We start from the raw sequence: 10830 nt of genomic DNA, 5'->3' as shown, positions 1-10830 counted from the left end.
GGAGTTGTCACAGGGATGTGTGACCCCCAGGATGTGTGGGGGCACTCTGGGGTCACAGGGAAATGTGGGTCCCAGGGATGCAGGATCCTAGGGAGTTGTCACAGGGATGTGTGACCCCCAGGATGTGTGGGAGCACCGTGGGACAGTGGGGTCACAGGGAAATGTGGATCCTGGGGAATTGTGGATCCCAGGGATGCAGGATCCTGGGGAATCGCTGTCACAGGGATATGTGACTCCTGCAGGAGGCGGGAGTGGGGAGCTGCGCTCACAGGGCTGTAAGACCCCCAGGCTGTGCAGTCTGCACCGTGGCGTTGACCCTGGGGATGCCAAGGGACCCCAAACCTGAAGTGGGGGTGCTCCCCCACAGACCGGCCCCGGTGCCCTCGCGGTGCCTGCGGGGCGCTCCCGCCGCTGCAGCCGGCGCTGCTCCCCCCGCTCGGAGCCGGATCCCCGCCGCTCCTCCCCGGTAGTGCGTCCTGCTCCGCCCCGCTCCGCTCGGCCGCGGGCAGCAGCGGCCCCGCCGCGGGCAGCACCGGCCCCGCCGCGCTCCCCGGGCTCCGGCATGGTCCTGTCGGTGCTCGCCGGCCTCTGCCTGGCCGCCACGCTCGCCATGTTCGCCACCGGCCTGTGAGCGATCGGCGGGGCCGCCCCGGGCGGGGCGGGGGCGGTGGGGAGCGCGCCGGGGCCAGCTCGGGGCTCGCTGAGGGCCGGGGGTGCCGGGGGACCCCAGGCTGGCTTTGGGGTGCAGGGAAGGCCTTGGGGGTGCAATGAGCACCCCAGGCTGGCTTTGGGGCGCAGGGAAGGCCTTGGGGGTGCAATGAGCACCCCAGGCTGGCTTTGGGGCGCAGGGAAGGCCTTGGGGGTGCAATGAGCACCCCAGGCTGGCTTTGGGGTGCAGGGGGGGCCTGGGGGAGGGGGGTTTGTGGGTGCAGAGGGGCCCATGGGGGATGAGGGTGCAATGAGGACCCCAGGGTGGGTTTGGGGTGCAGGGGAGGCCTTGGGGGTGCAGTGGGGCCATAGGGGATGAGGGTGCAATGAGGACAGCAGGATTGGTTTTGGGGTGCACTGTGGGGCCTGGTGGGAGAGCTGAGGGTGCAATAGTGAGGGCACCAGAGGCATTTTGGGGGCTGCAGTGGGGGCCATGGAGGGACATTTGGGGGTAAAATAGGGACGGTGTTAGGGCCAGTTTGGGGGTGCAGTGGGGAGGGCAGTAGGGGGGTGTAATGGGGGCCAGTTTGGGGGTGCAATGGGGGCCATAGGTGTCCAATGGGGAAGGCATCAGGCCCAGTTTGGGGGTGCGGTGAGGGCCATAGGGGTGCAGTGGGGAGGGCACCAGGGCCAGTTTAGGGGTGCTGTGGGCCATGGATGGCTGGTGCAGAGGGATTGGGGGTGGTGCTGAGTTTTGGGGTGCAGGGGGAGGAGTGGGGGGTGCAGTGCCTGCTGGCTGCAGAGACTGGAGCCTCCCCCACCTCAGCACTGCCAGGCACCCAGAAGGACGCTGCCCTCCGCCCTCCCCAGGTCTGACCTGCGCCAGATGTTGGCAACCAAAAGTGTGGAGAACATCCAGTTCCTGCCCTTCCTCACCACTGATGCCAAGTACAGCAGGGTTGGGTCCTGGGGAGGGGGGGGGGTCATACAGATTTGAGGGCCAGGGGGGATCCCCCAGGCTGCAGCCAAGTGCCTGTGCCCTATCCCCTGCAGCAACCTGAGCTGGCTGGGCTATGGCTGCCTGAAGGGGGACGGGACAGTGATCACCGTGAACGCCATCGGGGCAGCTCTGCAGACCCTCTACATCCTGGTGTATCTCTACTACAGCCCTGCCAAGGTGGGGCAGGGGCCTGGGGTGATGGGGAGGATGGGGGATCCTCACCCTGACATCCCCCTGCTGTCCCTCCCAGCGCCCCGTGCTGCTTCAGGTCCTGCTGCTCCTGGCTGTGGTGGTCACTGGCTGTGGCTACTTCACCATCCTCGTTGACACAGGGACACGCCTGACACACCTGGGGCTCTTCTGCAGCGTCTTCACCATCAGCATGTACCTCTCACCGCTGGCTGACCTGGTGTGTGGGGCTTGGCAGAGCTGGGGCTTGCCAGCCCGGGCCCTGCCTGACGTTTGCTCCTGCAGGCCAAGGTTATCCGGAGCAAGTCGACGCGGTGCCTGTCCTTTCCCCTGACCGTCACCACCCTCGTGGCCTCCAGCAGCTGGACACTCTATGGCCTGCAGCTCCATGATCCCTACATCACAGTGGGTTGGGGTGGTGGAATGCTGAGGGGTGCCATCCCATCTTATCCCATCTCGTTGTATCCCATCCCATCCTACTCCATCGCATCCCGCGCAGTCCCATCCCCATCCCACCCCTGCTTCATCTGCATTCCACCCTTCTCCATCCCATCCCATTCCGTTCTGTCCCCCTCCCGCCCCATCTCACCCCATCCCATTCCCATCTCACCCCACTCCATCCCCATTTCACCCCTATCCCATCCCATCCTATCCCATCCCCACCCCACCCCATTGCCATCCCATTCCACTCTATCCCATCCCAGCCTATTCCCCATTCCCATGCCCATCCCATTGCCATCCCATCCCATCCTATCCTTCCCCATCCCCACCTCACTGCCATCCCATCCCATCCCATCCCATCCCATCCCATCCCATCCCACCCCATTCCCCTCTCATGGCTCAGCTGAGCACTTGCCTTGGCACTGGCCCCGTTCAGCACTGCCTGTGTCACCCAGCCAAGCATGATGACCATTGATTTTAATTAATTAGCTGGGGTGGGGCCAATAAACCTCCCCTGGCACCACAGGGGGAGGGGTACACCCACTGTCCCCCCATGTCCTCCCGCAGGTCCCCAACGTGCCAGGGATCGTCACCAGCCTCGTGCGGTTCTGGCTCTTCCAGCGGTACAGACCAGAGCAGGACAAGCTCTACAGCCCCCTGCCTGCCTGAGAGGTGCCCTCAGGGGCACCCCAACTCTGCCCTGGGCTGGCCCCAGCGCTGTCCCCTTGGCCACTCCCAGTGGGACACCAGGAAGGACCTCCTGCCCTGCATCCTTCAGCGAAGGCCCTGGAGCTCTCAGCGAATCCTTTGGGGCACCACAAGCCCCTCAAACCCCAGGGTGGGAGTTTTCCATGCCTATGGCCCTGCCTGGCAGCAGGATTTGGAGGGGCAGGGCTTCTGAGTGGCTTCCAGGGGTGCAGGTGTCACTTTTGTATGGATTCAAGTGCCTTTTGAATAAATCAGAGACTTCCCAGCGCCTGCTTCTTGTACCTGCTGCAGAGGATGGTGCAGCTCTTGGCCCTACAGCTGCTTTGGGAGCTCCTTGTGGCCAGCCAGGGGGGTGCTTGTGGCCATACAGGGGCTGCTTTTTGGGGGGGGCTCATTCTGACACACCCTGGGCTCTGGCAAACCCTCGGTAGGCATCAGCCCTGATGTTGGGGCCATGAGGGGACCCCAGGGAAGTCAGCGCTGCTCTGAGCAGCCGGAGGGAGCCACCCATCACAGTGTGGGGGTAAAAGTGTGGAACTGACAAGCAGGACCTGGGAATCGATGGGAAACCTTGCTAAACCCCCGTGGATCGAACGGGCCTGGATCAAGCATCGATGCTCTGTCAATTAACCAATTAACAGAGATCTGGAATGAAGATATCGGGCTGGTGCTTCGGTGGAGGAGCCAAATCACAGAGCAGACACTGGAGCCTTGCAGAAAGAGACCCCCATCCCATGCAGGACCCCCCAGGACCGAGGAGCTCATCCCACATTCCCCCCACGAGGGGACCCCAGGGAAGCCAGCACTGCTCTGAGCCCACTGAGGGAGCTACCCATCACAGTGTGGGGGTAAAAGTGTGGAACTGAGGAGCTGCCACCATGGCAGCAACTAGGAAACTGTGGCAGCAACTCTGTGGTCACAGAGAGCAACAGGAATCGATGGGAATCCTTGCTAAACCCCCATGGATCGAGCGGGCCCAGATCAAGCATCGATGCTCTGTCAATTAACCAATTAACAGAGATCTGGAATGAAGATATCGGGCTGGTGCTTCAGTGGAGGGGCCAAATCACAGAGCAGAGACCCCCACCCCATGCAGGACCCCCCAGGACCGAGGAGCCTCATCCCACACTCCAGCCAGATGACACCATTGGGATGAAGGATGCCGGGAGGAGCTGTGCTGTGCCTCTGCTGCTTGTGCACACCTCACACACAGCCTGCAAAAATCCATAAAAGGGACAGAGCTGAGCGTGGTGCCAAGGGAAGGAGGACGAGCTCCTGGCGTGCTCTGTCTTGCCCTGTGCAGCCGGGGCTCCCTGTGCCTGCTCTGGCTGCTCCAAGGACTCGGCCCAGCAGGGAAGAGCCCCCAAACTCGGGAAAGAACTCCCAGGCTGGCCCCACAGCCCGGGGAAAGGGCTCCCAGGCTGGCCCCACAGCCCGGGGAAAGGGCAGCTTTCTCCACTGCCACACCTTGGCTGCCAACCGGTCGCTCCGGCTGCCCCGTGCCGGGAGCGGCTCTGACGTGGCCCCTCGTGCCAGCTCCCGGATGCCTCCGTGCAGGGAGGAGCTGCTGCCACACGGGCTGGGAGGAGCTCCTCGTGGCCATGACTAGAGGCTCTGGATCGCCCTGAGTAGCCCCCTGGATGACCATAAGTAGCTCCTTGAAGGCCATGAGTAGAGGCTCTGGATCGCCACGAGTAGCCTGCACAGGGTCATGGGTAGCTCGCAGATGGCTGTGAGTAGCACCTAGATGAGCACAAGGAACCCCTGACGATCCTGAGTAGCCTCTGATGGCCATGTGTAGCCCCTAGATGACCACAAGGAGCCCCTGACGGTCCTGAGTAGCCTGTGAGTAGCCTCTGATGGCCATGTATAGCCCCTAGATGACCACAAGGAGCCCCTGATGATCCTGAGTAGCCTGTGAGTAGCCTCTGATGGCTGTAAGTAGCTCCAGGATGGCCACAAGGAGCCCCAGGATGGCCACAAGGAGCCCCTGGTGACCACAAGGAACCCCAGGATGGCCACAAGGAGCCCCTGGCTTCAGTAGCCCGAGGATGCACAACCCCTGGCTGGGGTGCCCCTGATGGCTGTAGTAGCCCCAGGATGGGGCCAAGGAGCCCTGCTTGCTATCAGTAGCCTGTAGCCACAAGGAACCCCAGGATGGCCACAAGGAACCCCTGACTGGCTTCAGTAGCCCCTGAGGGCCACAAGTAGCCCCAGGATGGGGCCAGATTGCCATGAGCAGCCTGTAGAGAGTCATGAGTAGCCCTTGCATGAGCACAGGTAGCCACTGGATAGATGTAGCCCCTTTGAATGATCACGAGGAGCCCTTGGCTGGCTGTAAGCAGCCCCTGGTGACCCTCAGTAGCCCACACAAGGCTGTCAGTAGCCCCCAGAGCACTGCTGTGGTCCTGCCCCCACCAAGGCCCCACATGGCCAAATCCAGGGCAATGTCACCCTCCCAACCACCCGTGTGCCAGCGAGGGCTCAGAGCTTCCCACTCTGCTCCCACCAGCCTTTGCTGCTCAGGAAACGGCTAATTAGCTGCTCCTGCTAATTAACCCGAGTCCTCCCTCCCTCTCCCAACTGCTCCTTTCTGCAGAGCATTCACAGCTGCTAATTAAAATCCCAGAGTGCTCTGGCTGGAGGAGCTGCTGGCTGCCAGGGCAGCAGGTTCCTGCTCATGGGGTCAGAGAACAGGAATGGGGGTCCCCAGGAGCGAGCCCCTCCCCAGACAGAGCCCCCCACCCCTCCCTCCTCCCAGTGAAGCCCAGTGTGGTGCTGTGGATGGGCAGAGGAGTCGGGGGAGCTCCCCTGGGGCTGCTGAGGGGGGCAATTTAAAGGCTGTGTTGCCCATCCCACCCTTCCAGTCCCTCTCCTCCTTGCCGGGAACTCGGCCAGCGGGATGGGATGGGGCTCCTCCAGCTCCCACCTGCGGGGGTGAACCACATCTGAGCCGGGAATGTGTCTGGATCCCACTTCAGAGCCAAACTCCAGAGAGCTCAGCGAGGGACAGGGGGGACATGCATGGAGAGCCTGCCCTTCAGAGACCCCTCAATCCCTCCCTGCACACCCCGAGAGCCGAATGATCCCCTCGGGAAAACCAAATCATTCCTCTGGGTGGACTCCAGCAGCCCCCAAGGCTCTCAGTGCCCGCAGCCCGGAGCCCCCTGGCCCTGCCGTGTCCCGGCATGGACAGCACGGCCAGCACCGTCCCGGGTCACACACAGCACAGCCAGCACTGTCCCGGGTCACACACACAACCAGCACCGTCCCGGTCACACACAGCACCGTCCCGGGTCACACACAGCACAGCCAGCACTGTCCTGGGTCACACACAGCACCGTCCCGGGTCACACACAGCACTGTCCCGGGTCACACACAGCACCATCCCGGGTCACACACAGCACGGCCGCACCTCGTCACACACACCGCCGGTCACACAGAGCACTGTCCCGGGTCACACACACAGCACTGTCCCGGGTCACACACAGCACCGTCCCGGGTCACACACAGCACCGTCCCGGGTCACACACAGCACTGTCCCGGGTCACACACAGCACCGTCCCGGGTCACACACAGCACCGTCCCGGGTCACACACAGCACCGTCCCGGGTCACACACAGCACTGTCCCGGGTCACACACAGCACCGTCCCGGGTCACACACAGCACTGTCCCGGGTCACACACACAGCACTGTCCCGGGTCACACACAGCACTGTCCCGGGCCTTTATTCGGCTCCCAGGCGCAGCCCCCGCCGCCGCAGGTCGGCCCTCGCCGCCCTGATTTGCTCCTGCAGCTCGGCCGCCGCCTCCTCGCAGTCGTTGAAGGTGGCCAGGCGGTAGCCCACGGTGGCCAGGGAGTAGCAGCCGAAGGCCACGAGCAGGTAGACGGGCAGCGGCAGCAGCGCCTGGCGGAGCGGGCCCGGCGGCTGCAGCCCCGGCGGGGCCAGAGCCAGCGCGGCCCAGGCCGAGCCCAGCAGGGCCAGTCCGCAGAGCCACTGGGCCAGCTTGGTCATGGCGGCCTGAGGGGAGAGGAGAGTGGGAGAGCCGTGAGAGGAACAGGGGAGAAAAGGGAGAGGGGCAGGGAAGGAAGGAGGAGGGAACCGGGAGAGACGGAGCGCCCCGCACCGGGCCCAGGCTCCCCCGGGGCCCCCTGACCGGAGCGCGGCCCCCTGACCGGAGCGCGGCTCCAATTCCCCCTGGGCCTCCACCCGCCGGACCGAGCCCTCCCTAAAGACCCAGACCCAGAACCCGAACCCGGACCGGGGCCCTGCCCCACCCCCACCTGGCTCGGTCCCGCTCCCGGTGCCGGTCCCGCTCCCCGCCCGGCGCAGAGATGACGTCACTTTAGCGCCGCGCGCGAGGGCTGCCGGGAATTGTAGTTCGGCGGAGCAGCGCCAGAGCGCGCCCCCTGCTGGCGGGGCGCGGCAGCACCGGGAGCCCTCCTCCGGGAACCCTCCGGGAGCCCCGGTCCGGCCCCGCTCCCGGTGCCGCAGGAAGCGCCGGGCTTTGTGGGCCGCCGCCGGGGCCGCAGGAAGCATCTGGTTTCCTCCACGTCCGGCCGGAGGGGTGCCAGGGAGCCGGCGTGGGAGCGAGTCCTGCCCGCCCTCCCACGGCTGCGGGAACCGCGCCGTTCCCACCCCCCCTCCCCAGCCCCGGTGTCGTGAGGAGGGCACAGACGAGTCTGTGATGCCCTGCCAAGGGCAGCAGCCTGAGCTGTGCCAGCACAGCTGGGGCTGGACCCCCAGAGCCCCCTGCCCACTCCAGTCTGCTCCCATCCTGGCTCGGCTGGGATCTTCCTCCCTGGCAGCTCTGGGCACACAAGGTGCCAGCAGCAAATCTCCCACCCTGGGCATCCCAGAACCTACCCCAGGCTCCAGGGCCACTTCCAGCCACACTGGCACACAGCAGGGCCAGAACTGGGCTGGCAGCTGGCACAGGGGACAAGGAGCTACAAAGAAATGGCTTTATTGGGCAGGGGGGGGTCCTGGATCGGCCACAGGGAGGGGGCTGCCCCAGGAAGGGGCAGCAGGACATCAATTTCTCTTCCTGCCCTTGCCAACAGCCTTGGCAGGAGGAGCGACGGGCGCTGTGGACTGGTAGAGAGTGGAGGAGATCTTGTTGATGTAGTAGAGACCCACCATGGAGAAGATGAGGCTACAAGGGCACAAGGGAAGAGGCTGCTCAGCTGCTGGGGGCAGGAACATGCCAGGCTCACCCCAACACCTTGCCCCTGGATCCCACTCTCCTGCCCTTCCCAAACAATTTCCCCTAGATCCCACTCTCCTGCCCTTCCCAAACACTTTCTCCTTGGATCCCACTCTCCTGCCCTTCCTAAACCAACAATTTCTCCTTGGATCCCACTCTCCTGCCCTTCCCAAACACCTTCCCTTGGATCCCACTCTTCTGCCCTTCATAAACCAAGTTTCCCCCTGCCCTTCCTGAACCAATTTCCCCCTGGATCCCTCTCTCCTGCCCTTCCTAAACCAACAAACCAACAATTTCCATTGGATCCCACTCTCCTGCCCTTCCCAAACACCTTCCCTTGGATCCCTCTCTCCTGCCCTTCCTAAACCAACAATTTCCTTTGGATATCACTCTCCTGCCCTTCCCAAACCAACAATTTCCCGCTGGATCCCACTCCCCTGCCCTTCCCAAACACCCTCCCTCAGATCCCACTCTCCTCCCCTTCCCACCAGCCCCCTGATGCTCCCTGCCCAGCCTCCTGCCCCCCTCCCAGTGTCCCCCGTGCCCCCTCAGTGTCCCCTCGGTCACTCCCACCCCCCCAGGGCACCTCAGGACCTACCAGGTGGTCACACAGACCCTGTGGATGAGGCCAGAGGCGAACAGGGCCAGCAGGAGGCAGGTGAGGACTGTGGAGAACCAGGAGACACACACGGTGCTGCAGGGCTGGCCCCGGGGATGGAGGGGCAGCACAATTTTCCCCCAGACTCAGGAGAAGCTCCAGAGGAGCTGCCACCATCCAGTGGCACTGCTGGGGCACCCCCAGCCCTCTGGCCACCCCCGTGTCCCCTCCTGGGCTCCCCCATCACTCACTCTCAGGGAATATCTTGGCCTGGAAGCCCTTCCCAAAGATGAGGTTCTCCAGGTTGTTGAAGGCCTGGGGGTGGAGTTAAGGCACACAACGGGATCCTGCTGCCCCCATTTCCCACCCTCCCGGCCCTCTGCAGGGAAGGGCCCTCCGGAAAGTGTCAGGGACAGTTTGGGGGTGCAGTGAGGCCCAAAGGGGTGCAATGGGGGGAGGGCATCAGGCCCAGTTTGGGGGTGCAATGGGGAGGGCAGCAGGGCCACTTTGGGGGTGCAATGGGGGCCAAAGGGAGGGGTGCAATAGGGGGCACCAGGGCCAGTTTGGGGGTGCAATGGGGGCCATAGGGGGTGTAATGGGGGGAGGGCACCAAGACCACTTTGGGGGTGCAATGGGGGCCATAGGAGTGCAGTGGGGAGGACAACAGGCCCAGTTTGGGGGTGCAGTGAGGACTAAAGGGGGTGCAACGGGGGAAGGGCACCAGGCCCAGTTTGGGGGTGCAGTGAGGCCCATAGGGGTGCAATGGGGAGGGCATCAAGGCCAGTTTGGGGGTGCAACCAGGCCCAGTTTGGGGGTGTAATGGGGAGGGCATCAGGCCCAGTTTGGGGGCCAAAGGGGTGCAACGGGGGGAGGGCATCAGGCCCAGCTTGGGGGTGCAATGGGGGCTATAGGGGGTGCAATGGGGAGGGCATCAGGCCCAGTTTGGGGGTGCAGAGAAGGCTAAAGAGATGCAATGGGGAGGGCACCGGGCCCAGTTTGGGGGTGCAGTGAGGGCCATAGGGGTGCAATAGAGGGCACCAGGCCCAGTTTGGGGGTGCAGTGGGGAGGGCAGTAAGGGGCTGTTATGGGGGCTGCTCCCCACGACCCCTGTGCTGTTCCCAGCCCCCCGTCCCCCGCAGCCCCTCCGGTGTTCCCGGGATGCCGTGAGGGAGCAGACGAAGAGCGCCGAGCCCAGCAGCCCGCCCTGGATGGTGAGCCACTCGGTGGAGGCCAGCTGCCGGCTGTACATCTGCATCCCTGCGAACAGCAGCAGCGACAGCAGCGACGACAGCGCCAGCGATGTGCCCGTGCCTACGGCTGAGCACCGGGGCCGCCTCAGCACCGGCACCGGCACCGGCGCCGGACCCGGGGCTGAGCTCAGGGCCGTGCCGTTCCCCCTTCCCCAGCCCAGCTGCCCCGCAGCTCCCGTTAACCCCGTTATCCCCATGCCCCCAATACCCTCCTGTGCCATCACACCTCCATCCCCGTCCCCGTTACCCCCGTTCCCGTTAACCCCGTTATCGCCGTGCCCCCAACACCCTCCTGTGCCATCACACCTCCATTCCCCTCTCCCCATTGCCCCCCGCCCCGTTACCCCCGTGCCCCGGTACCGCCCGTTCCCCCCGCCTTTCCCGTTCCCCCGCTATCCCCGGTACTCCTCCCCCCTCGGTTACCCCCGTTACGCCCCCGTTACCCCTCGTGCCCCCGGCATTCCCATCACCACCCCAGTCTCCGTGCCCCCTCATTCCCCTCCCGGTTCCCCGTTCCCCCCGTGCCCCCCCGTTACCCATGGTGCCCTCAGCCCGTCCCGGTGCCGCTCCCGGTGCCGCCGTTCCGCGCATGCGCACTCCGCCCGCGAGCAGCGGGGACACGGCAGCAGTGCCGGGCCGCGCCACTGCGCATGCGCGGGAGGCCCCTCCCCTCCCGGCGCGCGCCCCCTGGCGGCCCGGGAGTGGCACTGCAAGTCCGTGTCGTGCCGGTGCGCCCTCTGGCGGCGGGGACGGGAACAGCGCGGGGACGGGACCCCCGCACCGAGCAC

At 64.9% G+C, this 10830-nt stretch overlaps 3 protein-coding genes across 3 annotated transcripts; 1 reads left to right on the top strand and 2 right to left on the bottom strand.

Annotated features, from left to right (window-relative positions):
* The first annotated feature begins 495 nt into the window (after window positions 1–495).
* On the top strand, window positions 496–3247 carry SLC50A1 (solute carrier family 50 member 1). Its single transcript, XM_030965365.1, has 6 exons — window positions 496–627; window positions 1519–1596; window positions 1702–1825; window positions 1899–2057; window positions 2123–2242; window positions 2846–3247. Exons 1-6 carry the CDS (start codon window positions 563–565, stop codon window positions 2945–2947), a joined length of 648 nt encoding a protein of 215 aa, XP_030821225.1. The 5' UTR covers window positions 496–562; the 3' UTR covers window positions 2948–3247.
* Window positions 3248–6689: 3442 nt separating this feature from the next.
* On the bottom strand, window positions 6690–7346 carry DPM3 (dolichyl-phosphate mannosyltransferase subunit 3, regulatory). Its single transcript, XM_030965517.1, has 2 exons — window positions 7272–7346; window positions 6690–7008 (listed from the first exon to the last, which is right to left on the bottom strand). Exon 2 carries the CDS (start codon window positions 7000–7002, stop codon window positions 6715–6717), a length of 288 nt encoding a protein of 95 aa, XP_030821377.1. The 5' UTR covers window positions 7003–7008; window positions 7272–7346; the 3' UTR covers window positions 6690–6714.
* Window positions 7347–7938: 592 nt separating this feature from the next.
* Window positions 7939–10677, bottom strand: KRTCAP2 (keratinocyte associated protein 2). Its single transcript, XM_030965516.1, has 5 exons — window positions 10579–10677; window positions 9955–10109; window positions 9044–9107; window positions 8793–8859; window positions 7939–8143 (listed from the first exon to the last, which is right to left on the bottom strand). The coding sequence occupies exons 1-5, from the start codon at window positions 10631–10633 to the stop codon at window positions 8023–8025; spliced, it is 462 nt and encodes a 153-aa protein (XP_030821376.1). The 5' UTR covers window positions 10634–10677; the 3' UTR covers window positions 7939–8022.
* Between the last annotated feature and the right edge of the window lie 153 nt (window positions 10678–10830).

This window comes from Camarhynchus parvulus, chromosome 25, assembly GCF_901933205.1.
Source record: "Camarhynchus parvulus chromosome 25, STF_HiC, whole genome shotgun sequence".
Lineage (NCBI taxonomy): Eukaryota > Metazoa > Chordata > Aves > Passeriformes > Thraupidae > Camarhynchus > Camarhynchus parvulus.
The sequence above is the reverse complement of the archived record's forward strand: the minus strand, read 5'-3'. Positions and strand labels throughout refer to the sequence as shown.

Excerpts from the sequence above, each read along its gene's own strand:
- SLC50A1 (XM_030965365.1), top strand. The coding sequence starts at position 563 with ATGGTCCTGTCGGTGCTCGCCGGCCTCTGCCTGGCCGCCACGCTCGCC. Across the intron at positions 1,597-1,701 it reads TTCCTCACCACTGATGCCAA|CAACCTGAGCTGGCTGGGCT; the intron begins GTACAGCAGGGT and ends TATCCCCTGCAG. Across the intron at positions 1,826-1,898 it reads TCTACTACAGCCCTGCCAAG|CGCCCCGTGCTGCTTCAGGT; the intron begins GTGGGGCAGGGG and ends TGTCCCTCCCAG.
- DPM3 (XM_030965517.1), bottom strand. The coding sequence starts at position 7,002 with ATGACCAAGCTGGCCCAGTGGCTCTGCGGACTGGCCCTGCTGGGCTCG.
- KRTCAP2 (XM_030965516.1), bottom strand. The coding sequence starts at position 10,633 with ATGCGCGGAACGGCGGCACCGGGAGCGGCACCGGGACGGGCTGAGGGC. Across the intron at positions 9,108-9,954 it reads TCTTCGTCTGCTCCCTCACG|GCCTTCAACAACCTGGAGAA; the intron begins GCATCCCGGGAA and ends CTCCACCCCCAG. Across the intron at positions 8,860-9,043 it reads GGCCAAGATATTCCCTGAGA|TCCTCACCTGCCTCCTGCTG; the intron begins GTGAGTGATGGG and ends GGTTCTCCACAG.